Source organism: Fomitopsis serialis (genome assembly GCF_022376445.1).
Source record: "Fomitopsis serialis strain Sig1Antser10 chromosome Unknown B0H18scaffold_3, whole genome shotgun sequence".
Classification (NCBI taxonomy): domain Eukaryota; kingdom Fungi; phylum Basidiomycota; class Agaricomycetes; order Polyporales; family Fomitopsidaceae; genus Fomitopsis; species Fomitopsis serialis.
This window is the reverse complement of record NW_025954963.1, coordinates 1,287,198-1,311,225: the sequence shown is the minus strand read 5'-3', so window position 1 is coordinate 1,311,225 and position 24,028 is coordinate 1,287,198. Positions and strand designations below refer to the sequence as shown.

The 24,028-nt window shown below is 55.1% G+C and overlaps 9 protein-coding genes and 1 non-coding gene across 10 annotated transcripts; 7 read left to right on the top strand and 3 right to left on the bottom strand.

Moving 5' to 3' along the window:
* Positions 1-388: 388 nt before the first annotated feature.
* Positions 389-2,933, bottom strand: B0H18DRAFT_1082085 (cytochrome P450; the record flags this gene model as incomplete). The annotated part of the gene is made up of 16 exons (XM_048031481.1): positions 389-433; positions 495-608; positions 722-747; positions 813-894; positions 950-1,013; positions 1,075-1,149; positions 1,210-1,249; positions 1,303-1,459; positions 1,514-1,569; positions 1,634-1,635; positions 1,829-1,872; positions 1,902-2,205; positions 2,240-2,303; positions 2,364-2,430; positions 2,493-2,563; positions 2,627-2,933. 16 exons carry the CDS (start codon positions 2,931-2,933, stop codon positions 389-391), a joined length of 1,518 nt encoding a protein of 505 aa, XP_047899926.1.
* A 1,702-nt stretch (positions 2,934-4,635) lies between these two features.
* B0H18DRAFT_t24 lies at positions 4,636-4,750 on the top strand. The gene has a single exon. It is a non-coding gene; the product is annotated as a tRNA-Lys (tRNA).
* A 193-nt stretch (positions 4,751-4,943) lies between these two features.
* On the top strand, positions 4,944-7,389 carry B0H18DRAFT_974413 (Phosphodiest-domain-containing protein). The gene is made up of 14 exons (XM_048043999.1): positions 4,944-5,033; positions 5,105-5,467; positions 5,520-5,610; positions 5,669-5,682; positions 5,740-5,757; positions 5,803-5,842; positions 5,896-5,982; positions 6,040-6,089; positions 6,139-6,196; positions 6,253-6,337; positions 6,387-6,448; positions 6,505-6,691; positions 6,746-6,981; positions 7,038-7,389. Exons 2-14 carry the CDS (start codon positions 5,121-5,123, stop codon positions 7,323-7,325), a joined length of 1,563 nt encoding a protein of 520 aa, XP_047899925.1. The 5' UTR covers positions 4,944-5,033; positions 5,105-5,120; the 3' UTR covers positions 7,326-7,389.
* On the bottom strand, positions 7,390-8,653 carry B0H18DRAFT_974407 (DUF500-domain-containing protein). Its single transcript, XM_048043998.1, is given in 5 exon segments — positions 7,390-7,877; positions 7,936-8,268; positions 8,325-8,388; positions 8,424-8,425; positions 8,442-8,653. The coding sequence occupies 5 exon segments, from the start codon at positions 8,605-8,607 to the stop codon at positions 7,606-7,608; spliced, it is 837 nt and encodes a 278-aa protein (XP_047899924.1). The 5' UTR covers positions 8,608-8,653; the 3' UTR covers positions 7,390-7,605.
* An 80-nt stretch (positions 8,654-8,733) lies between these two features.
* B0H18DRAFT_974402 (uncharacterized protein) lies at positions 8,734-10,966 on the top strand. The gene is made up of 8 exons (XM_048043997.1): positions 8,734-8,802; positions 8,873-8,947; positions 9,020-9,095; positions 9,443-9,447; positions 9,647-9,995; positions 10,016-10,483; positions 10,535-10,772; positions 10,831-10,966. The coding sequence occupies exons 2-7, from the start codon at positions 8,899-8,901 to the stop codon at positions 10,740-10,742; spliced, it is 1,155 nt and encodes a 384-aa protein (XP_047899923.1). The 5' UTR covers positions 8,734-8,802; positions 8,873-8,898; the 3' UTR covers positions 10,743-10,772; positions 10,831-10,966.
* Positions 10,967-11,943: 977 nt separating this feature from the next.
* B0H18DRAFT_1101052 (uncharacterized protein) lies at positions 11,944-13,107 on the top strand (the record flags this gene model as incomplete). The annotated part of the gene is made up of 2 exons (XM_048032509.1): positions 11,944-12,117; positions 12,306-13,107. 2 exons carry the CDS (start codon positions 11,944-11,946, stop codon positions 13,047-13,049), a joined length of 918 nt encoding a protein of 305 aa, XP_047899922.1. The 3' UTR covers positions 13,050-13,107.
* Positions 13,108-13,382: 275 nt separating this feature from the next.
* B0H18DRAFT_974400 (uncharacterized protein) lies at positions 13,383-15,039 on the top strand. The gene is made up of 6 exons (XM_048043996.1): positions 13,383-13,448; positions 13,505-13,631; positions 13,691-14,052; positions 14,073-14,277; positions 14,322-14,870; positions 14,898-15,039. The coding sequence occupies exons 3-6, from the start codon at positions 13,852-13,854 to the stop codon at positions 14,993-14,995; spliced, it is 1,053 nt and encodes a 350-aa protein (XP_047899921.1). The 5' UTR covers positions 13,383-13,448; positions 13,505-13,631; positions 13,691-13,851; the 3' UTR covers positions 14,996-15,039.
* Positions 15,040-15,831: 792 nt separating this feature from the next.
* On the bottom strand, positions 15,832-17,095 carry B0H18DRAFT_868229 (aquaporin; the record flags this gene model as incomplete). The annotated part of the gene is made up of 6 exons (XM_048039926.1): positions 15,832-15,983; positions 16,043-16,358; positions 16,417-16,670; positions 16,744-16,777; positions 16,832-16,955; positions 17,007-17,095. The coding sequence occupies 6 exons, from the start codon at positions 17,093-17,095 to the stop codon at positions 15,832-15,834; spliced, it is 969 nt and encodes a 322-aa protein (XP_047899920.1).
* A 4,591-nt stretch (positions 17,096-21,686) lies between these two features.
* On the top strand, positions 21,687-22,673 carry B0H18DRAFT_1113935 (uncharacterized protein; the record flags this gene model as incomplete). Its single annotated transcript, XM_048033051.1, has 2 exons — positions 21,687-21,760; positions 21,812-22,673. The coding sequence occupies 2 exons, from the start codon at positions 21,687-21,689 to the stop codon at positions 22,671-22,673; spliced, it is 936 nt and encodes a 311-aa protein (XP_047899919.1).
* Positions 22,674-23,057: 384 nt separating this feature from the next.
* On the top strand, positions 23,058-23,751 carry B0H18DRAFT_867969 (uncharacterized protein; the record flags this gene model as incomplete). The annotated part of the gene is made up of 4 exons (XM_048039904.1): positions 23,058-23,180; positions 23,294-23,384; positions 23,489-23,549; positions 23,628-23,751. 4 exons carry the CDS (start codon positions 23,058-23,060, stop codon positions 23,749-23,751), a joined length of 399 nt encoding a protein of 132 aa, XP_047899918.1.
* Between the last annotated feature and the right edge of the window lie 277 nt (positions 23,752-24,028).

The following is a 24,028-nucleotide window of genomic DNA, read 5'->3' as shown; positions in this document are numbered from 1 at the left end:
GGAGCTGTGTGGAGTACTGTGTAGTAAATGGGTTTGTCATCCCTTGGCAGTGCCGTGATCAGGCTGCTTCAAGTGTTCAATAGCATCGTGGCGCAGAACACATCGCGATGCACGTTGGAGCTTGACTGATGCCGGAATTCTGCGAGTCGTGCTTCATCGTAGTGACGAAGTCTTGAGGTGCGCCCGAACGCCGGTTTAACGCCGCCAACAGAATGCACAGTGGATGTACGATTTGCTTCTTCACCGCCCCGAAGACATCGTCGATCTTCTCGAGAATCGAGGCAAATCACCGTCCTGAGGGGGATAACCTCAGAGACCGATGTGTACATACAGTGGGAGTGACAGGAAATACTTGATTGATTATACATACAAACCGAATATGGGATCTTCATGCTTCGGCCGTAGCTTCTTCAAACCTCATCCACAAGCCGCCCTACAAAGCGATTGGCTAAGCGGCTAAAGACCTTTTCACGCCAAGTCGCGGAAAACCTCACCTTTACGTATAGTGTCAGAGCGCTCTTCGGAATGAGTTTCTCGATTGCCTTCCCACTACCGCTTGCCCACTTGACCGGGGGCTTTGCCTCAGCGGGCTGGGCGTCGAGTGCGAGCTCCATTCGGTCGAAGACTTGCAAGAAGCGGACCAAAAGAACGTCATGCAAACTACGAGATATGCGTCCGCTTGTCAGTAACGTGCGACTGGTTGAGAAAATAAGGGCCTCACCTGCTGCCCTAGGCATATGCGCGGTCCTAAGGTATGCCGCCGCGAGTCACGTGAGGATGTAGACAGAGATTGTGCGAAGTCGAAGGCTTACCGGCATTGAAGGGGACGAAGTTGAATGGGTTGGACAGCACATACTTCTGGAGCCGTTCATCCAGGAACCGACTAGGATCGAACTAAAGGCGGCTCTCAGTGTGGCAGTTCGTTGTAAATAGCGACAATGAGGGGTACCTCATCAGCGTCGGGACCCCATACGTCCTTGCTCCTCTGCATCGCCACCACGAAGTAGGCGACCCTACATTTTGGGGTAAGTACCAGCCTTTAGATCGTAAATATCGAGAGAGTAAAAGACGCACTCGCTGTTCGCAGGAACATAGTACGGTTTGCCTCCAGGCACATTGGAAGGTAGGGTAGTTGCTCGTACATTCGACCTATTTAATTTTGTCTTCAGCATGCGCACAAAACAACCGTTCGACGTCACTGGCACATACCTGATGTTCACAGGGACGGCAGGGAAGAGGCGCATCGTCTCTGAGTGATGCACGGGGTCAGATGTGCAATGCTTGGACGCGGGGCGCACGCACCGTTAATAACAGCACGGGTGTATTTCATTTCACGCATATCCTCGAAGTCCGGATAGCGAGAGGGACCGACGCGAGAGAGAATCTCCTCCCGCAGGCGAACTAGCACGTGAGGATGCACTGAAAGGAGGTAGACGAGGAATGTAAGTGTTGTAGATGTCTATGGGCCATTGAGGGTCAGCTTATGAAGAACAGTGTCAGATTGACGACGCACAGTGTCACGGCCTGCTATGAGGATGTTCAGAACCTCATCCGCGATGAGCTTAGGGTCTGGAGGACAGACATGAGACACATCAAGATGTACACTCTGGACAACCATCTTACCATCCGACACGTCTAGCAACTGATCCAAGAGAACGTGATGGGTGGTGTTAGTCTTTCCTTCTATGTCTCCGTCGGTCATTTTGTTGCGCTTCTTTCTGTCCAGCGCAGCCTGAATAATGGGCTAAGGAACTCGCCGATGATCTGCATGTCTTTCCTATAAGGCCACTCAGTGTCTATTATATGTATAGTCGAGGTTCACGCTCACGTCGTCTTGTCCTCGAGTATCTCAAACAGCGGCCATGCCGCCATCTCCCTCCGAACGAGAGGCGTTCCTGCACTCTGTTCAAAGCCGGCCCAAAAGCCTCCGCTGTGAGAGAAGCTATCTCTATTTTCCCATACGACGCGGGTAGCAGGGCGTGGAGAGAGTTGACGCATTTGCCCAGCAGAAACTCCGTAGAAGAGTCGAGAGTAAAGCGTTGCAAGACATCCTGGAAGTCGATCGGGTTGCCCTGCCTTGCACGTATCACAGCAATCGCTTCGTCTGCGTGGCGAGCGAAGATCTCGAAATCGGTGATGCGGTCTCGGGCAAAGAATGGTCGGGTCATGGAGCGGTGGAACCTGCGTACAAGGGACAGTGAGTTACTCGACGACCAGTGCGTATATGAGAGCTACTGACTTCCAAACACCATCGACGACGCCAGATCCAAGCACGGAGGCCATATCTGCTCTGAACTTATGTCCTGTTAAAGCAGTATCAGCGACTCGGATGTGAAGACTTGCTCTCTATGTGGTGCACGCGCCTTTCTCCCAAATATTGAAGTCTGTCGCCAGAATGCTCTTGATGTGATTCGGGTCAGCGGTGAAGATCTACGTCCGCATCAGAGTCAATAGCTCGGTCATCTCCAACGTGGAGTGGGACGGTCACACACCCTGTTCTGTGCCATGAGCCTCGTATTGAATATGATGCCATGTTCTTGCTGCAGCGATTCAATCCGTTCATCTAAGAAGACCTGTGAGTCCATGATGCCACATGTGACCGGGCAATCTTTATTTACACATGTACGCGTCGTCCTGGTCTTCAGTCTTGCCACAACATCCATGTTCCCTGGTAGTCGGCCCTTGATCGCTGGAATGGGGACTGCACCGAGGCGGCGAATGTCGCGTTCTTCTTGCACCCATGTGATGACTGAGCGCACTGCCATCGTCAATGGCAAATACGCGATCCAAGCAAATGCGAGAACCCAAGTCGGGACATCGTAGATGATGCCATGTTCAGCGAGACGGGCAGCACCGTAGATGAAAACCGTTGGGATTATCAGACTTGATAGGAACCGGAGAAGTAGGCGCAGTCCTGGCGTGAGCGACAGCATCTTAGTGGGATTTCAACTCGGACGACGGGGGAAAGTCGCAACTCACAGTGTATATATACAACGTTCCCGTGTGCTGCTCGCTTAGTATGATCTAATGACAGACACAGTGCAATCGCTCTGACGATGCCGACAGAGGCACATGGCACGGGCGAGTATCAGTCTGTGTACAATACAGTCACACTATTTGATCAGGAGACGAGCCAGTTGATTTACGCACCGGTGAGTGAGCGACAAGTACAGGCCGGAGGCGCTCGCCATGTCGTGGGTCCATGAAAACGCTTTTGAGTTGATCAAATGATCGTTCGCGAAGCCATACGCAGCACGGGCGATGTCACGCACCGTGAATTGCAACACTGCCTACCAACTGCCTAATATTATGATCTTGGTGCGAGCAGTGAGTACATGTACTTATTGCCTGAAAATCATGCGTTGATGACACTCAAGATTTTCGAAGCTCACCTTCCCCGCTCCTTTATCAGTATCCCCTCGGTACTGGTACGTCAAGGCTTCAGTAGTCTCATACCAAGATTCTCCACATGCATATGGCAAGCATGAAGAGAATTTATTGTGCGTCCCCTTGCTACTCGCGCAGAGGATACTGATCAGGCAATAAAGAAGCAGGCTGAATCCACTGATGGAGCGACCGAGCCCAGTCATATAAGGACAGATTGACGTGTTTCATCACACGCCCTTGACCCTCCGGAGGTGGGATAGTCCTTCCCCTGACATCGGTTCATGGCTACGATGAACTGCGCAGACTGCGTATCGGAGTACTCCCACCCGCCGGGTATTCCGGCCTTGGAAGAGATCACGCATACCAGCCTGACAGTGATCGTATTAGCGCAACTGGCGACAGAACGTCGGGCCGTATCATCCTTTACGGGATCGGCATCTTGGGGTGGAAGTACGACGAATCGCGACTCATCGTCGTCAACAAGTACGCGGCGAAATCTTCGGTAGTGTTTAGCCTCATAACATGCGGACTTGAAGAGAAAGGCTGCAACTCACAGATTGCATAACGATTAAGGGAATCCAATGTACTAAGTAATCATTGTCCACCGATACTCGTAGATCGGCCCTTGTAACGAATTTTTGTCACTCCAGTTCCAAACCGGTCTCGGTTTTCGTCTTCGCTCTGTTCCTCTTGTGGCATAGCAAGAGCTCATAGTAAGTTAGACGAGGACCGGGGGACACTCCAAGCACTTGTGCGCGAGACGCAGTCAGATGCCAAGATAGGCTACGTCGGATATTGTTGGGGTGGACACTTTGTACTCACCATGAATGACCGAATCAACGCGGGTAGACGCCCCGGAGGAACTTACGTATATTTCCAAGCTTGTCAGGGTTTCGCCCGCGGATATGGAGCAGAAATAAAGATGATTCTGCGAGAAAAAGGTACGACGATTGCGGAGGTGTAATGTGTAAGGTTCGCGGACGAGTAACTCACCACATTTTGTCCAATGAATCTATAGTCGGGTGTCGCTCACCTCCTGGAACGGTGACTATGATGGCACAGTCGTAACGTGATGAAGCACTGCTAAAATAACAGCAGTTGTATGGAAGTCGAATGGAACGGAGAAGGCAGGCAGGAGGACGCGCCCCCAGCGGCGTGGACAAACCCAAGATTGAGACGCGTACGGATCCGGGATAGCGCGAGAAGGCGGCCAAAGGCCATATCGGGCAAGGCGGGAGCACGTGCATGGCCCGCCTAGCTCAATCGGATAGAGCGTCAGACTCTTATCCCCATACGGATAGTTTCCTCAGCTTCCTTAGGCGGTGCGATCTGAAGGCTGCGAGTTCGACCCTCGCGGTGGGCTACTGAGTTACATTGGGCACGTTCTCTGCTCCTTTTTGCGCCATGTTCTGAATGAGATACGGCGAACGGTTGAGCGGCACAGAGACAACTGCCCGGACCCGAGAATCTGGGAGAGATCTGTGTGAAACAGGATCACTGGTTTGCTTAGGTAAGCCACGATACCGCACAGTCGCTGCCAGATTCAGCGAGCTACGGTGGCTTGTAGTCTCCGTTGCAGACCATAAGAGCCGACAAGCGTTAGGTGGCTTGACCGCCCACGGCGTCCAGGACCCCCCTCACACCTCGTGTGTACAGCACTGCAGTACTCGCTTTCTGTGCGAACCACTGACGACGTTCTCCGCGCTTCTTTGGTCAGTTGCACGCAAACTGGTATGTCGAAGAAAGGGACCGCGGAGGTTGTGTCTCCCCGTCGCTCGCTGCAGCAAGAGCTGGGCACCAGTGCCGACGAGGAACGCACAGGCCTTCTCGCCAACGATGAGAGGACGTACGAAGATGGCGATGTTGTGTATACTCGACCTACGTCGTCCCGCAAGCTCATCGTAGGCATTGGCATTGGACTTATCGTTATTCTCCTGGGAGCGCTCTTCGGGAGGCCTCTGCTACACGCGTTCAGACCTCGCCCAAAGCCTAAGCCGGACTTCGACCACACACTTCTCCGGAGCAATGGCACGCACTACTTCAAGAAGAGCGCACTCATTGTATCTATTGACGGACTGAGGCATGTACTCGGGGTGAAGTGCTGTCCCTGTGCCATGCTTACGAAACAACAGGGCGGATTACCTCGACCGGGGCTTGACACCACACCTGCTAGCCATTAGCAAGAAGGGATTGCGGGCGAAGTCGATGAAGCCCGTATTTCCTGTACGCCGTTATCAACTCGCAGTATAAGCAATGTCATTAATCACAGTCGCGGTACTAGACTCTTACATTCCCGTGAGTAACACCGTATCCTCTGCCAGAGGGAAGAAAGTCATGTCGGTTCACTACCAGGAATCATTGGGCATTAATGTAGGTTTGTTCGAACATGTAGAATGTTCCATTAACCTTCCGCAGGACAGGATTGTACGTGGAGTCGCATGGCATTGTCGCCAACGTAGGTCCATCAAGCGCTACTGCCTAGTCAATCTTACGTCCCATACTCCCTAGAACTTCTGGGACCCCGCGACTGGTCAGGAATTCCATTATAACAGTGCGGCGGCATCACGGGCATCTAATTGGTGGCTAGGAGAGCCGGTGCGTCTTACGACTACTGCCAAGATGTAGTCCACTTACGGTTCCATGCAATTTCAGATGTGGGAGACCGCACAGCGAGCAGGGATTGTCACCGGTAATCTGATGTGGTCCGTCAACGAGATCGAATGGTCAACGTCTGCTCACCTTCTGCTCTAGGCCTGGACCGCCTACGACAATGTCAGGCTTCTCTCCTAATTACTTCGTGCCTTGGAAGGTAGGTATATCGTAACCACTATACTATCTGACTGCATCACTAATTCAAACATTCAGGATAAGGTTCCTTTGAAGGAGAAGCTTGACCAGATCACTGCTTGGATAGATATGCCGCTGAAGGACCGACCACAGCTCATCACGGGTACGTCTTGCAAACCTGTCAAGGAATCCGCTGACAATTGTGCTTCCAGCGTATGAACCTTCTCTTGACCAAGCCGGCCACCTTGCCGGGCCTGCGTCTGAGCTCGTCAATGTCAGTCATCTATCGTCAACGACGTACCGCCTTCTGCGCGCTGACGATTGCCAAAGAAAGTGCTTCATGAGGTAGATGTTTTCGCGCGAGACCTGCATGATGCTCTCGAGGCCCGCAACCTTACAGATATCTTTGACGTCGTCTTTGTGAGCGACCACGGCATGACTGACACGAGCAATCCGGAGTGGCTCTACGTCGACGACATCTTAGGCGACGGCTTTGAACTGATAGATCACGAGGACGGTAAGAGCTTCCGTTACTGGAGCATGATTTGGTCTGATCTTACATTGCATACAGGCTGGCCATCCATGGGTCTGCGCTTCAAGCCCGAGACAGACACCGACAAGTACCTCCGCATCCTCCTCAACGCATCGGAAGCGAGCGGCGGCAAGTTCCACGTGTACACGCACGATACCATGCCAGAGCGGTGGCACTTCGCGAACAACTACCGCATCGCGCCGATCTACATCGTCCCGGAGATGGGTTACGCGCTTACGAACCACGTCGAGAACGGCTCGGGTATGAGCAAAGGGGTGCGTCATCACAAACCTGATGCACGGTAATGAACTGCCTGCTAATTTTGGATTAGAACCACGGATATGACAACGACGAGGTTTCGATGCACGCCATGTTCGTTGCGCACGGGCCCTTTTCCGCAGTGGTGAAGGCGGTCGAACACGACCGCCAGCAAGCTCGCGTCCTGCCGCGCTTCCTCTCGCGGCCAAACAAGGGCTGGCACTCGACGGCCGACGACACCTACGTCATGGACGAGTTCGAGAACGTCAACATCTACAACCTCATGATCAAGCTGCTCGGGATCGAGAGCTTTGCGGCGCCCAATAACGGGACGACGGGGTTCTGGGACCAGTTCTTCTAGAAGCCTATATTTTGTGCTCACTCAGTTGGGTTTGTTGTAGCACGGACATTCATCTAGATGGCTTGTCGTTACATGTCGTAGATATACATCCTGGTATTCGCGTAATGGATTCTTTGGCTATGGAGGATATTGAAAGATGTGGAAGGAAAAAACCGTAACATTAAGCATCGAGACGCCACCTACAATACAGCAGTGAACTCGGACATCGTAAAACAAAGTAACCAACACATGATGAACGTCGTATCAGTACATAACCTTTCCATCAACATCGGTCGTGTGCTTAATGCCCTTCAGCATCGAAGACAGTTCCGCCTTCCCGGACGTTCATGTGGTCACCTGTTGCGGTGGGGACGTACGCGTTCTCGGGAAGGCCGCTCTCGTCGACACCCTCAGCCGCTTCAATGACTTCGTACAGCTTTGATGCGACCTCAGGCGGAGGCACACGCCCGCTCAAGATGTCGGACGCGGAGACTGGCGAACCGTAGAACTCGCGGTTCGCATCCTTGCGCTCGATCAATGCAGTGCCTTCCAGCGATAGGCCAGCAAACAATCCTGAGCGCACACTCTTGTTCAGCCTGATTATTCACACATGCTCAGAAGGACGACGCACCCTTGGACTTGGAGTACGAGAACATCGGGGCCGGGTGCGCGAGCGTTGCCTGGACGGACGCGCCGGTGCCTATGGGTCCCGCAGAGGCACTAACATTGCCCCCGATCGTGACGTTGCCGCCGATCGAGAACGCGCGGACGGCGTCCTCGCTGTTCAGCACGATGACGAACTCGGTCAGGTCGGCACCGATCTGGAGGCCCCAACCAACGCCTCCGGTGGCGATGCAGGAGGGCGCCGACCAGGAGCCATCAGGGAGGCGCGCAATTACGAGGCCAGAGCCAGCCTTGCCGGAGAACACGAAGCCTGCCTTGATGACGGAGAATACGGCCAGACCTGCGGGGTGAAGTCGTATGGGACATGGTGCCGATGGGAGGAACAGGTCTACTCACCTCGCGCACGCTGCAGTACGGCCTTGGGGATAGAGTTGAGTGCGGACTCGGGATGTTCTGGGTTGGCTTCACGGACATGAGTAATGTCCGATACGTATTAGAATGTACTCTACGCACCAAGGAAACTAGCAAGGGTCTTGGCTGCCTTGTCTGCCTCTCCGGGGAGACTGAAGCCGTGCACGAACTGCGCGGACTCGCTAGCGATCTTGCTAGAGCCCTGCTGTGCGAGTAGAGTGGCTTGTCTGCCCGCCTTCTGTGCGCCCTGCTTGATTCTGTCGAACATGTTTTAGGAGATGGTTGGGTGAGAATAGAGGGCGGGGTATGTGAGGGTATGTTGATGACTTCACCTGAGGCCGTGCACTCGTCTGTACGCGAGCGCTTCCACGTGATACTAGGCGTTCTACCGTACCCACTGACGTCCAAAGTTGGCCTCTGCTCCGACGTCGACTCGACCTGCAGTTGCGGTGGGCTCACCAAGGTACGCTACCTCCTCTATCTCAAACTATCCCGAGCTCGTTGTTTAGCAGTTGCATGGAATTGGTTGACAGTACATCCAGGAAGCTACTCATGCTTCATGTTCCGGATCCGAATGGCACATCGCACGACGTCCCTGGACCCTCACGGTAGGTACCAGAGATCCATACATTTCAGGGTTGCCAATTCTATGTGAAGCTTATTTGTCTGTCCTGTTTCAGTTAATGGCGGCCTCTCGCTACTTCCTCAAGAAGTGTGGGACCACATCATCGATGACCTTCATAACGACCGCGGCACGTTACAGCTAATTTCAGAACGATAGTCACTTGCAAACGCGCGCGACAGACGATGACTAAGCGCTCCAACCTTCAAGAAGGCGGCGCGCACCGCTCTTCTGCACCACTGTCGTTCATCGTCTCCTGTCAATTTTGCGCGAGCAGACACAACAGATGATATATGATCTGAAATCTGAATTATGGACCTGTCTCTCTACCATTTACAGTAGTAGTGTAGAGCTACCATGACTCTCGCAGAGTCCGAATAGTTGAACTCTTTCTACATGGCTCGCGACTGGCAAGGCATGGGATTCACTGGAATGTCAGTGGTGTTGTAGAGCAAGGCTGACCAGACACATTCTGCATAAGTATTGGTTCGCATCAACCTGATTGCTCACGGGATCGTGTCGTGTATGTCGTTGCGAGGGCTGGTCCTGGACAGGTCGCTGTGTGTGGAAGATCTCGCGCAGGTTGCAGTGGTGCAGAAGAACGGTGCGCGCCGCTCCCGAAGCGCGGAGCGCTTAGTCACCATATGTCGCGCGCGTTCGAGAGTGACTATCGTTCTGAAATTAGCTGTAAAGGCCTGTGCTCTGGCATGTCGGGCATGGCTGCGGACCGCTCGCAAGCTTCTGTGGTGCCAGCTGAGCCTTATTAGTGCTTCTCACGTGCGACTTCTCCTCCACAGGCACCCGAATGTTGCTGGAATGGTCCGCGAATTATCCGTCTTTGTCGAGATCAGAGAGGTTTCTTCTCTGTCGGCCTTCGCAAACTTGCGAAAGCTAGACTTGTATTTCTCGGAGCACGAGGAACAGGATCCTGTCCAGTCTATCTCTCAAGAGCTGCGGTTTCCGAGCATCACGAATCTTGACGTGCACACTCTCTATCACTTCATGTCGGCGACAGCGCTTGAACGACTCTTGATGTGCTTCCCCGTCTCACAAGTCTATCTGTAGGTGATGGCCCCGATCTCTGGGGTCTCAGAGTCTTTCAGGCAGAATCGCTACCACAGACGTCGCCCATTTCACTGCCCCATCTACGAAAACTCACCGTCAAAGCCGACCACCTCGTAATGTCCCTTCCGGCCATTCTGCGCTCGGCAGGCGCCTCTCTGGAGCTTGTTGAATTGCGTATACCACCGGCTGTTCTTTCGAACATCCTGCCAGACATGCTCGACTTCTCCCAGAACCAAAACTTAAAGAGGCTGGAGATCACTGGATGCTTGGACCCTTACTGCAGCGGATGGGGTGACTGTCTGGCCCCCACTATCTCGCAGCTCAACGCTCGGCATGACTCTCTGATCGACCTGCATCTCTACATTACCAGCACTCCCGCCTCCTTCAATATTTTGGCAAACTTGCCCCCGATCCGAGTAGGCCATGTAAAGAACCCGGGGAGCTTCTCGGCCGGGAGGTCTCCCGCATACTGGATGTCTTGCCGAGCGTCGTGGTCACCTTATGCCAGCGAACACTACTCCTCGGATGCGGCGCATCAAGCACGGCGATATGTGGCGGGCCATCTTCTGCGACGCTTCCCTGACCTTCGCACATATCCGACCCGTGTGCGTTTTGCGTCACATCTCGACCTCTGCGGTGGGGCATTGCTGAATGAGGGGCTTGAACAACGAAGGATCATCAAAGGCCTGTGGAGCGTCCCTATGTTCGATGTTTGACCCACGGAGGACAGTAGAATAACACTGGTGGTATGTGCTCGCAATCAGCCCCATCTATGTTCTATTGCTCACACCGAACACCGTGTAGCTCTGAATCACTTTATGTTACTTGTCGTTTTCGAGTAGACTCCATGAAGCGTTGTCTATGTCACGCATATAGTCAGCTTGTCGACTCTCGACGCCATGATGTGTTGCATCGATTGCGAATGCCACTCATGCCAAACTGCAGTGTGATTGTTCTCAACCGTCGGCGAATTGTAGAAGGGCTTCGTGAGTGCCAGTATATTCAGCACTCAAGCTTGAGAACAGTGTCCAAGCCCGGCTTCGAGTGTAGTCACGCAGAACCCAGTGCCAAACCGATACTCACGGCCCGGTTGACTCGGGCGTCGACTCGGATTCGAGGCGAGACTCAGCGGCGGGCCCAAGGCTGGCGCAGTCTGACCGCGCCGAGCTCTTCGTACTGCGCAATTCCAGTGTATCACTGCATTGGCGATGTGGCCATATGCTCAAGTCGACGGTAAGTACAGTATTTGGCAAACAAGTTGTGTAGCATGCAGTGGGCAGCCACAATAGGCGCTCAAGCCACAGTTCAAATGCCTCAGAGAGCCACGTCCATCGTTCAACGCTGAACTCGACAGTCACCAAGCTCAGCAGCGCCAGAGCTTAATCACGTCTTCCAAGGAATCCTTGCTACCAAGAGGACTGATCACCTTGACTCACCGATTCATAGACATTCGCCTACATTAAACTGGGGTATCAAAGCTTCAACTGCTTCAAGTCAAACCTCGTAGCATCGGCGCATTGGCAGTAAGTACGAAATTTGAGTTGAGCGTGTCCCTCCATCTAACATTTGTTACAAGCTTTGCACTACTTTTCAGCACATCAAACAAGGTCCACAAATACGGATACATCGCACGATGTTCTCTACGTACTGAAATACCAGATAATATCACAACTATACTTATCTCACGCAATCCTCCTCCTAGTTGGCTGGCTTGATCTTCTGCCCTGAGAAACGTGGGACAAGGTCACAGGCTACCTCTGCAACGATCGGTACACACTGAAGTACTGAAGGCCTGGGCTCTGACATGTTGGGGCAGCCATGGCGGCCGACCGCTCGCAAGCTTCTTTGGCGGTCGATAACTATCGGGACCTTTTTAGTCTGCAAGCCCTCGTCCGCAGTTGACCGGACGTTTTCATCATGGCACGCGAGCTGATCGCGTATATTGAGACCGCAGACGTTCCATCTCTGGCGATTTTCACGAACCTGGAGCTGCTTGAGCTGCACTGCACGGAGGATAGGGGGCAAGACCAGGTGGATTTGATCCCTCGAGATCTGCGGCTGCAGAGCATTACGACCCCAGCTCTCGAGAATGTCCGTCATCATATGTCACTGTCGTGGGCGATTGCTGACTTGCTTTTCCCGTCTCACGGCCCTGTCCATGAGAGGTTCCCCATGTCCTGCGGACCTCCTGGCAGTGGCATCATCCCAGTTCGCAGTCTCGCTGCCAAACCTACGGAAGCTCGCTATCAAAACTGGTCACTCTCTCGGGCCCCTTCCAGAGATCTTACGCTCGGCAGGCGCTTCCCTGGAGCATGTTGAACTACACATCCGTCCGCTCCTTCGGTGACATGATGGCCATCCTAGACTTCTCGCAAAACCGGGGTCTCAAGGAGCTGGAGCTCATTGTCTGTGTTGACCCACTTCGACGTGGGTGGGGCGACTCCCTCGCTTCACCACTCTCGCGAATTATCACGGAACATAAATACCTCACCTCGCTGGTCATCAACTGGAACATCGTCAGCTTTGACCTCCTCAATGTCGCGAGTCTGTTCAAGGCCTGGTATGATCCCGAGGAGCTCCTCGGCCGCGAACTCTTGCGCATTCTGGATGACCTCCCCGACGTCTCCATCATCACTCTGCACCAGAACTACAGCTTCTCCGCGGCGCCTCAATCAGGCCCGATGATTCGGTTCTTCAGCTTGTTGCGACGGTATCCAACCTCAGAGCCCACGCAGCGCGCGTATAATCAGCGTGGACGCTTTCTAACTCTGTGTCCATGTCACGGTTCGATAATTACCCATGGCTCGAGTCCCGAATTACGGGCATTGTGCCAACAGCTAGCGCCCTTTACTTCAGCATGCACGACCATCTCCTCCAGCCTGCCACCGGGTTCGGCCACGTCCAGAAGGTCCCATTGTTCGACCCTTGACATCGTTACTCATGGCTTGAGCTTGAAGCCTCTGCGGGGCGACACCACGTTCTCAAAAGGCTCGTCCGCGAATGATCACGGTCATACATGTTGAATTTAGTCGCTCTACTGGATCCCGCTACATGACTTCTGAAACACTGTATTTCCCGACTGGCAGACTTTCCCTCCCACAGCCTATAGACTGTACCGCATGCGTGATTGTGTTGTATCATTAATGTGCCATCCCTGTAAGTATAGTTTCAATGAAACTGATTCATGAAAATACTCTGATGTATCGTGTGGTGCTCGGCGGGTCGTAAAAGCACAAACGCGTTGAAGTGGCCCAATACTTGCCTAAACACTGTCGCAATCGAGCGCGGACGCGGATGGAAGCGCCCAAACACTGTAGCCACATTGCGCCACACAGATCAAATAGCAACCAACGACTCATCGACGGGGCGAATTGCAGTGACGCTCATTCTGAACTTCCTTGCAGTCCAAGGTTGAAGCGACGGTAAGTGCCTCGCTATCATCGCTTTTTGTATGTTCCTACTAACCTTGACATGTAAGCTTTCCACTGGCAGGACAACTACGCGGCCATCCCAGTTTTGAAGCCGCGAAGGGACGGGGAGCCATTGAGATTTGAACCGCGCGCACGTACTGCACGCTCAGACCAAGAGTTACTGCTTTTCACTGGGTACTTATTCCACTTTGGCTGGTCCAGTGAGACCCGTTCAGCTGACACATGGTCTCCAGGGATCCTCGATGTCAGGAACCTCGGATCCAGCAGTTTCTCGAGAGGGCTTGCACGGTAGGTACCAAACATTGCATCGTGCATTGAGCATCAACACGCGGGCGCATGGACTAAACTCGTATCTTGTACAGCCGAGACGGTGCTTTCATTACTTCCTCAAGAGATGTGGGATGGTGTGATCGATCATCTGCACGATGATCACCAGGCGTTGAAGGCTTGCGTCCTGACGTGCCGAGCATGGCGACGAACTGCTCGCGGACTCATCTGGCGGGTGGTTCGCGTTTGCAACCCACCGATCCTGGATAGACTGCGGTCATACCTCCATGAAGCGCCGGACCTCGCTGGACTAGTTCAGTCGCTATGTGTCGATCTCCCTCTCCCGAGCTTTCTTGGTTATCAATCTTCACGAATATGAAGACCCTGAAATTGGAACGTACGACGGACGATCAGAAGGAGGTGCCAGACATTCAACTCGTGCAGTCCATTCCGGAGTCTGGGCGGCCCTACCTACCAAACGTAATCGAGCTCGGGTTGTCGTACGACAGCTTGACGGCGATGTCGGTTGTGCAAGTACTGAGTTGCTTCCCTCGTCTTGCAACCTTTCGGTGCATGACGCTATCACATACGACGAAGACGTGGATCACCATCCAATAGAACGACCATTACAACTGCTCTCTCTGCCATGCCTACGGCATCTCGTGTTCGAAGCAATCGACCTTAGGGGGGTCCTCCCCACCATCCTGCATGGAGCGAGTACCGCTCTAGAGACCCTATATATGCGCATCCCACCGGCTCCCGTACACGTTCTGCGCAATATGCTCGACTTCTCGCAGAATATGCGTCTCGTGAGTCTAATCATCTTGGTGAAAGGCGGCGGACCCTTCCGTCATGGGTGGGCTGATCACCTGGCATCCGCCCTTACACAAATCAATTCCTCGCATACTTCTCTGGCGCACGTCATGTTACAAATCCCTTCTGTTCTACCAACTAGTGCCACAACCGGGAGTGCGTGGATCGATCCAGGGGATTTTGTCGGTCATGAACTCTCCCGCGTTCTGGATGACCTACCCAGTGTCACCATTTTCCTTTACCAACAACGAATCTCGTTAACGATGGCTCATAAGACTCGAACGGCACTGGAAGCCAGCCTGTCGGAGCGGTTCCCAGGTCTTTATGCTCATCGTAAGCGTCTACAATTATATTTTCGAGACTCGGACAGTCACCACTTCAGGGGATTACATTTACTTACTGAGCGGCCTGAATCTCACACAATCCGGTCGAACATCAGCATCGTTGAGTGTCGCTGACTGTGTCATGACTGTAAATCCTTATTTCCAAGCCGTGTACCTACATATTCTAATCTAACGTTATGGAGCCTCTGCTGTCTTTCTCGACATAAAAAGATGACAAGTGTCTCTCACGATCGTTCACTAATGTACCTGTTCTAAATCTGTGCACCGTTTGTTGAATGCTTTCATTGGTGCTACAGGACGGTTTAGGACCGACCTCACGCTCTCGCTCAACCCGTCGCACGTTACATATCGTAATTCGCTGATGATGCGGCCTATGCCTTCTTTGGTGTGACAGGCTAAGGTATGACATGCGCTCCATGATATAGTCGCAACTACGGCTCCTCGGTGACTTATAAGAGGGGAGGATATATTATTGCACTGACGGATCGCTACGATACAAACGCACTAACTCTCGGTAAGAATCGCGCACCACGAGGTGAAGCGGTGGTGGGGTGCGTCCAGACGGATGGGTACGAGACCAACCACGAGGTACTCTCTCGCATGCCCGTCTAGCCACCCCACCATGCGATCGCGACGCCGCGCGCATACGACGCAAGAAAAGAATGTATTTTGGGAAGTCCACTTCGAAGCACAAAAGCCCAGACACGACAGAGAGACGAGGGGGGCGCTCGCGCGCGCGCACACAGAGAACCCAAAAGACGATGATGATACACTAGCCAATACCCAGGAGGGAACGTAATCGTAAGTAATTCGTCACGCTCGGACACATCGTACACGGCACGCGGGAGGTATGAGGGGGGATGCGGCGTGGGCCCGGGCAAGTCAGCTTGCGCGGGCGGCGCGCCGTGAGAGGTGGTGTGGAAAGGGGCGGTCGGGCGAGGACATGCGCACTAGCACATGTCGGGGCCCGCGGCACCCGCGATGGGTTTTTGCCGTTCGGTGTTACGCGCACGCTCGTGATGTGCACGGGCGGTCGCGCTGGGTCGGTTGAGGATAGATTCAGCGCCGTTGAAAATGAAAGCGTCGTAAAGGAGGGTGCCGACTAAGCAAGATAAATGTCAGCGCTCCGGTGTGGGATACTCAGTGGGGTCAAACACGTACTGAGGGCACCGATGATCGGGGCAATAACAGGGCACCAGAGCCAGTACTGGTTGCGGTAGGTGAAGACCTCCTTTCCGTAACCAGCCATGGCGGTGAACAGACGGGGACCGAGATCACGCGCGGGGTTAATCGCGTAGCCCGTCTGCATGCCGAGGGATGCGCCAATGCCGAGCACAGTGATGAACAGAGCGACGGGGACGAGACCAGGCGGCGGGGGGCCGTTGTTGCTGTCGCCGAACGCGCAGACGACCAGAAGCAAAACCGCCGTGCCGACAATCTCGTCGAAGAAGCACGAGACGGACGTCATGTAGTCCAGCTACAGAAACACAGCATTAGAATTTATTACGACAAGGCTTCCGGTCGAACAAGCTCACCGCATAGGTCGAGAACAAGCCTGCTGTGCCAGGAACCGTCCTGATACCTCGGCCACCCTCGAAAATATCGATGGCATGGAAGTAATTGGCATAGACGATGCCGCCACCGACAACACCGCCCATGACCTGGGCAAAAATGTACGCGGGCACCTTGCGCCAGGGGAAGTCGCGGAATGTCGCCATTGCAATCGTCACGGCGGGATTGATGTGCCCACCGGATATCCCACCGGAAAACCATACACCGAGGGCGGTACCTGCAATGGAGGAAAGCACAAGCGTCAGCCGAGACAGGCGGAACTCGGGCCGGATCCGGTGAAAGTGACGCACCGATAGCCCAGCCGAAGCTGATAGACAAGTAGCTCTGGAGTGCAACGTCAGACACTGCGGGGGTGCAGTATCAGTGAGGGGGACGTACCCCTTTCGGCGAAGGCGCGACGCCTGTGTTGCCGGAGAGCGTCACCTGGCAGTCGACGCCCGCTCCGAAAATAACCAGAATCATGACGCCGAAGAACTCGGCCATGGGTTCGCGGAGAACCTCTCTGGACGGAAGTCGTCAGAAACGACGCAGTTAGAGCGGTGCGACGACGTACCGAATCTTCGACCATCGGTTGGGGTATCGGGTGTAGTGGACAGAGAGCTCGTCGCCTTCGACGGTAGAGCCAGACACTGTACTGGACATGGACTTGTGGTGTTCAACATGCTCAGCGGAGCCCGTCGAGGCTTTATAGGGGCGACGGTGAGCTGGGCTGGGCTCGGTCTCGATGTTCTGGAAGTTGCTTTCTTTAGACATCACGTAGGATCACTGGACGGTGCGAGGAGGGGAGAGTCGTAGAGGGTCGAGAATGTAGCGGGGCCTGGGGGGGAGCAGTAATCGTACAGGAGGTAAGGAAAGTGGGCGGTCAGAGACGAAACCGAGCCAGTTATGAGCAGCGCCCCGGAGGAGAGTTAACGTCGGTCGGCTCCACAGCGACTGAGCTGGCCCGTCATATATGGGGAGGGGGTGCGATAGAAGCCGAGCGCCTGGCGGCAGGCCCCATGATTAAACGCATAGGAGGTCGACCTGATCGACTGGGCGTAGTGGAGATCTTCTACTCCTTCTGGATAAGTCCATTACCCGTTCTGGTTCGATCACTGCGGGCCACACTGCACTCTGCTTGCGGTGCCGCCAGACTCTGGTCCCTCCCCCGCTTATCACCCCCGCCCCCAGAGCGGGGCATTGCAAAGTCCCCGATCCTGCATACGTATTCGACGCATGTCTCTGGATAAACACACACCTGCTGAGACCTCACCTCATCAGATTCTAGCAATCCCGTAGGCCAGACTCATCTGACGCAAAATGACATAAATTCGCGGCAAGTCGGACGGGTTCGGCTCAGTCATGCGGTCTTACGCAACACCAGCCACACGGGCTGTGGTGTGCGCAGCATGCTGGCTAGTCTCCGTTGCAGACCATAATCATAGCCGGCAAGCGTCCACGCTGGCACGCTCCAGCCGCGCGAGCCTTCCTGAAGCTGGACGGTTCCGGTCCGCACAGCCAATCCGACGCCGGACGTCGTGGGTGGCCTGTGCGCGATCGGTTATCTGCCTTCTTGCCCGAGCCGCACGCAAGGCACGCTGAGCGCGACATGTCCATATATGGCCCTGATCCGCCCTGGCCTCGGGTCCGGGTTCTAATCGGCACCATATGAGCCGGTTTGTCGACCTTCACGCGACCGCACCGCCCGACACTTCGCGCCTCCTTTCTCCCTGGTGAGCAGCCTCAACTGACAGTTCACCCCTGTGCAGGCTGTGTAAACACGGAGCCGGGTGTGGGGAACGACCGACCCCGCGGGGCACCATGGTCACCTGCAGACTAGCGGGATGGCTCATGATCCATTTTGGACGGTCATTCTGCATGGGTACAACGTCCTACCTAAACGAATGAATAGAGTTAGCCTCTGAACGGGGGTCGAGAAGTGACCAATCCCGCCATGGCGAGCTAAGTAAGCGTCGGATATGGAGAAGCCGAGTGGTCGACCTTCGTAAGAACGTATGCGTGTGTGCCCGAGTTACCGAACGGGCGTAGTTTGTGCGCGCTGCGATGAAGATCCCGCCCGACGCCGACCGACAGCTGCAACGCGGCTGCAACGCCCGACGCAACGCGGCCCTCTGGCTTCAGCACCCGCCCGAGCGGACTTAGCGTCACCAGACCAGACGTCCGGGCATAACGAACCGACCAGAGCGCGATCAGGTACTCAGTGCCGCCCAGCTCCAGCAGAGCGCGGGTAACTTACACAACAGCTGCCGGTACCGGCACCGACGTGCGCATCGCCGACCCCTGGAGCGGGTTGGAATTTGGCCCTTCATTATTCCAGCTTTCCGGCTAAACATTCCCCTCCGTTCCTCTTCCCACCAAACAGCCGGTCCACAGACTAGCGCAGCCACTTCCCGAGGCTCTCCATGCCCTGAAAATGGCAGGTGGACAGCCAGGACATATATGAGGAGGTCATGCCGGAGGGGGGAAGACGCGGAGGATGTCCGACGGAAAGTCGACGACGAGAACGTGGACGACGCGGGCTCAAGCCGGGAAGCGCTGGAAACCTCCAGACCGGTCTCGGAGTTCCCACGCCGGCCCCGGATCCGCTCCAGCCCGATCGTCCACAACGCCACCTTGCCTAAATGAGGCAGGTGCTGTGTTCGCCATCCAGGCCCGTCGGTCGGTGTCCTGCTCACCACCATCGCCACGGCCGCAGTCTTGCGTGCGGCTCGACGTCAACCTTTCAGTCATGTTGGAGCATGAAGTACAATCTGCTCTTGATCTGCTCATGCCTGACGAACGGCTGATATCATCGGCAGCATTCCCACTGCGTTTGAGGGTTCAGCCTGCCTCAGGTCGCATATGATAAGTGAACGAGAGCTTCGGCAACGTCAATGCCAATGCCGAGGAGCAGTCTGCGCTCTGCGCTCTATCTGCGCCGTAGCGCGCCGAGCCTGCCGGGAGGCCTCCTTCACAGAAGCCAACGCAACTGTCTTTACAGTACAGTAAGTACTAGAGTCCGATCGCGAATCGTTCTCGACCTCGAGCGCGGTACGCGAGATCTACCTGCTACCCGCGTTTTTAGTTCCCGGCCAACATGGCAACATAGGCTGATCCAGGTGCGTTCTACATCAAAGCATCAGAAACTACCACTTTCATTGAACGCTCGGGAAGCCCAGGTCCAGATCAAATCGCTACTCAACCACCGACGTCGTCGCTAATTTATGCCCGGCATATCTGACGTGGCAGGCTTATGCGGGCATGAAAACCACAGGTAATACACGAAGGCAACAATCCGCTCACTCAATACGTTTCCCTGAGAAGGGGACGATATAATGGCCCGCACAGTACGCTTGTACATAGTAAGTACTACACTTGTCATTCGCCAATTTCGTCTCTTCCCGCGCTGAATGCGCCAACGCTTGGCGTGGCAATCTCATGCCGTGAACCATCAGACGTCTCCAAGTACAAGAGTATGAAAAGCCTCCGAGCGCGTTCTTCGATCGTAAATCAGGCACTAAGTACTCTGTGTTCTCAGCGACACCAAGATTGCATCTCGCGCTCCTGCTTACTACTAACAGCCGCCACGGCTTGGGAAGCCAGACGAGGGCGGACCACTCCCCGTTGTGGTTGATGCAACTTCATCCCGAGACATCAATTGGGGCGTTATACGCTGGTTATGCGTCCACATGCACCATACTTTATTGCACGCCGCACGATTCGCCGAGCGGAAGAGGATACTTTAGTGAAGGTGCGCTCGTGATTGGTGGCCCCGACTCCGTCGTGGCAAGATGGCGGTACCCACGAACCGGCGGCGACGCCTCTGGTTGCCATAGCATGATTTTGTCTTCACCTATGGAGCATCTAGGAGCATTCGCAACTTCCAGGCCATGAACGCCCACACATCCGAGGGTGACTCAGCGACTACCATGTCCTCGCTTGTCGCCGTGTCAGGCTCCATCGAACAGAGACACAGAGACTAGCAACGTACGCCGCTACAACGTTCATTCTGCAAGTCTTCCGTAATTGTGCGTGTCGCAGCCCTGCATGTCATAAATCTACGGTTATCTTTCATAGGTCGTGGAAGGGCTCATCGTGAACCTGACTCTTGTCGATTCACCACTCCTGGGCGCGCAGGCGGACTGCTATCAGACATTTTGCGGTGAGCTACATCTGTATCTGAAACGGCGCAGGCTGCATTCATGGTCAGTCACCTCCATGTCAAGCCCTTCCACCGGCGATCATGGCAGTGCCGGCGTGGTCAACTGTTCAAACTGCTTAAGCTTAGCTAGTCCCGTTCAACCAAGGTTCAAACGTTCACGTGCACTTCTTCCTGCCCAGCGGATCCCCGTGTAAGTTTATTTCCAATGTAGATCCAACTCGCCTCGACGAAAGTCGCGACCCCCCGCCGGCATGACAGTCGAAACTGAGGCTCGAGCTTGAAAGGCCGCGTGTCGACCAACAGCGACAGGGTAGTCTCTATCCATGCGCTTGCCTCCGAGTAGATCAAATGGCTACACCGCCAATTCCTGCCCGAAGTCCCAGACGGAGGTGAACCTGACCATCCGCCTGACCGACCCTAGCATCCAGGACCTCATGCAACATGTCATTTCGACGTAATGAGTCTACCTTCAACTCGTATACAACCATGAGGCTTGTGCGCTGTTCTTTACCGCCTTCCTTTACTGAATTGTCAGCAGCGGGCGCAATATGTGGTTTGACATGAACGCGCTCCATGCGCGGTAGTCAACACCAAGCGCCGAAGGAACGTGGCGTCGATCAGCGCTTCCCGGGCCGCCGGCTTGTGAGGACGTCGCGTTCTATTCCCGAACGAGTAATGCGCTGCTTCCACTTATGCGACAACGCAAAGCCCGCCCGCTACTTGGCGAGGCCGCTATGCCTGCAGAGACCGTTGATGACAGCTTCGAGACCGTGAAACGCAGTGGCCACAGCGACGCAGTCAGTGATCCGATTGCGACACAGCCGCTCCGTATGTAACGTGCACCGCCGCCATCATGATGGACATGCCGTCCTATAAGACACTCGCCTATGCGTTGGCGTCCTCCAGCTCTCCCCCTTTCTTCCACTTCTGAGCTCACCGAGGTACTGGCTAGTGAGTGTCCGTACTCTGCATGCTGAACGGAAAGCTGACGAAGTGTTGCAATGCGAACGTAGCCTCGTTTATTCGCTTCGTTCACGACCTACGCTCCTCGCAACCTAACGACTACAACCGCCCACGCTAACACCGCCTGAAATGCGTGCACCTACACTTATCCCTGTCCTGCTCGTCGCTGCTTCTGCGGCGCCCGCGCTCGCTGCGCCAATCCGGTACGTCCTTCTCGACTTCAAATGCATTTCCAATCCTTAAATCCGCTCTAGCGGCGACTATGACTCCCTGATGGTCCGAGAGGTGTACCCAGAGGTGTACGAGCGCGAATACCTCGAAGACTACTACACTCGCGATGACGCAGGCGAGTCTCCCGAGGGCGGCGACGCCTCCGGATCCGGATCCGCACACGCCGCGGAGCCCGCCAGCTCTGCTCCGAAGTCCAATGATGCCGGCTCGGACCCCGCCAAAACACCCTCCGCGTCCGCGCCCACGAAGACCTCGTCCCCCGCCAAGCCGGCGAAGTCGTCTGCCCCGGCGAAGCCGGCCTTCAAGCCCAAGATCAACTGGGGCAAAGGCATCATGGGCGAACTCGGGAACAGCTTCATGTCCATATTTGGCCGCAGCGTGGACGACGCCGGGGTCGTTGAGGAGCGCTCGGTTGACGATGAGGACTTCCTTGTTGCCCGCGATTATGAGGAGGACCTCATGGCGCGTGAATTCGATGAGGACCTTTACGCGCGTGACTTTGACGAAGACATGTTCGCGCGGGACTTTGACGAAGACCTCTACGCGCGGGAGTACGACGAAGACCTGTTCGCTCGCGATGTCAATGAGGAGCTCTACGCCCGCGAATTCGACGATGAGTTCTGGGTCCGCGACGAGACCGAGCCCCAACCTCACCCTCACCACCACCACTCCCACCCGAAGCCTGCGAACACTCCGACGCAGCAGGATAAGGGAGAGCTGGGTGTCTTCCCCGAGAAGAGCGAGCACAAGCCGCAGGGCGAGCACAAGGTCCACTCGGGCAACTCCTTCAGCCAGGCGCAGCGCCCCATGCAGGGCGTGCACCCCAAGCGGGAGTTCGTTGACGAGCTCAGGGAGCGCATGGATTTCTATGATGAGCTTGACTGAGGTGTGTATGTATGGTTGTTGTGCTGTCGTAACTACTGTCAATCCGATGCGATACCTGTGGATTTTGTCTGGTGTGAGCCTCAAGTTGGCTGAAACCAGTGGATAGTTCGTGCACGACAGCACTCAATCATTGTCCGAATGTTGCGACAATTCCGTTGATTCCCGAGTACATTCGATGTATCTTGAGCAGCACGGTCTCATGCTGAGGCTGCAGAATCTAATGGTGCCTCTTACGACATTCGCCTTACTGTAAGTACTCGTCCGTGTGGCGGGAGGTGCTAAGATCCGGATCTGAGCGTGACACCCGATCGACGCGTCACCGTCACATGCCCGGAGTCGTTCCGCCTCACGCTTGACTGAAGCACAGCGCACCTTCACGACACCATGGCCGACCCGAACTCACAACCCGCCTCCAGCACCCCAAGCTCCTCATCCTCGCCGAAGAAGATCGCCTTCCAGACAGACACGACGGGGAGCTACTGGACCGACGTCAAGGAGGCCGTCACGGTGCGTCCCTCCTGCCTGCCCCCCCACAACCAGGCCTCTCCCACGGATGAGGGCAGCATGCTGACGTGCGCGTGCGGCCAAGGCAGAGGATCTCCTTCTGGGATGACTTCCAGAAGATCGGGGAGATACCCTGCGCGCGAAGCAGCCTCTTGAGCGGGATCGCGAGCGGCGCGGGCGTAGGCGTCATCCGCGGACTCAGTGCAGGTGCGATTCTCTCCTACGCCCTTACCTTTGCCCGGGATTCCAAATACACACTACGGGGATGAGAATGCTGAAATGGGAAGCTGACGCCTTCGCTGGGACGGCAGGTCCGTTCGTAGCGTCGAATTGGGCGGTGGGGACGTTCATGGCGGTCACGCTCGGTACATGGTGCGTCGTCCGTTCCCAGCTTTATGTGCTGGGCCTTCCGGTAGGAAGTCGAGCTGAGTTTCTTCGAATTGGGTGCAGGACGATCTGTAGGAGGTCGAGGGACGAGGAGCGGAGGCGGATCCAGCAGGTCGTCGAGCAGATTCCGAGGCGATTCGCGAAGCAGCAACAGGAGACGTCATCGTCCAATGAGCAGAGCAAGTAAGAGGCCATGGGTTGCTCTGTACTAGGCAGTCCAAGCTGCGCATACGCACGGGTTCACGGAGTCTGTCCGCGATACGTACGTCGCCTCCCGGAGCTAGGATTCTCGTATTCGGTGGTACTAATACACCACTCTACCTAAAATACATCCTCAAGGAGGCCCGCCGGTTGTATCCATAATGGGCATCCTCTGATAGGCCCGAGAGGTGTCCAGCGCGTTGGGTGTCGCAGACCGTGTATATACGCGACGCGTTCCCTACTCTAACGATACAGCACGATTA

Excerpts from the sequence above, each read along its gene's own strand:
- B0H18DRAFT_974400 (XM_048043996.1), top strand. The coding sequence starts at position 13,852 with ATGTGGGATGGTGTGATCGATCATCTGCACGATGATCACCAGGCGTTG. Across the intron at positions 14,278-14,321 it reads AGTACTGAGTTGCTTCCCTC|ACGTGGATCACCATCCAATA; the intron begins GTCTTGCAACCT and ends CATACGACGAAG. Across the intron at positions 14,871-14,897 it reads CCCAGGTCTTTATGCTCATC|ACTCGGACAGTCACCACTTC; the intron begins GTAAGCGTCTAC and ends TATATTTTCGAG.
- B0H18DRAFT_974402 (XM_048043997.1), top strand. The coding sequence starts at position 8,899 with ATGTTCCGGATCCGAATGGCACATCGCACGACGTCCCTGGACCCTCAC. Across the intron at positions 8,948-9,019 it reads GACGTCCCTGGACCCTCACG|TTAATGGCGGCCTCTCGCTA; the intron begins GTAGGTACCAGA and ends GTCCTGTTTCAG. Across the intron at positions 10,484-10,534 it reads GGGAGCTTCTCGGCCGGGAG|CGAACACTACTCCTCGGATG; the intron begins GTCTCCCGCATA and ends ACCTTATGCCAG.
- B0H18DRAFT_974413 (XM_048043999.1), top strand. The coding sequence starts at position 5,121 with ATGTCGAAGAAAGGGACCGCGGAGGTTGTGTCTCCCCGTCGCTCGCTG. Across the intron at positions 5,843-5,895 it reads CGCATGGCATTGTCGCCAAC|AACTTCTGGGACCCCGCGAC; the intron begins GTAGGTCCATCA and ends CATACTCCCTAG. Across the intron at positions 6,197-6,252 it reads ATTACTTCGTGCCTTGGAAG|GATAAGGTTCCTTTGAAGGA; the intron begins GTAGGTATATCG and ends TCAAACATTCAG.
- B0H18DRAFT_974407 (XM_048043998.1), bottom strand. The coding sequence starts at position 8,607 with ATGTTCGACAGAATCAAGCAGGGCGCACAGAAGGCGGGCAGACAAGCC. Across the intron at positions 8,269-8,324 it reads CGTACTGCAGCGTGCGCGAG|GTCTGGCCGTATTCTCCGTC; the intron begins GTGAGTAGACCT and ends TTCACCCCGCAG. Across the intron at positions 7,878-7,935 it reads CTCGTACTCCAAGTCCAAGG|GATTGTTTGCTGGCCTATCG; the intron begins GTGCGTCGTCCT and ends GTGTGCGCTCAG.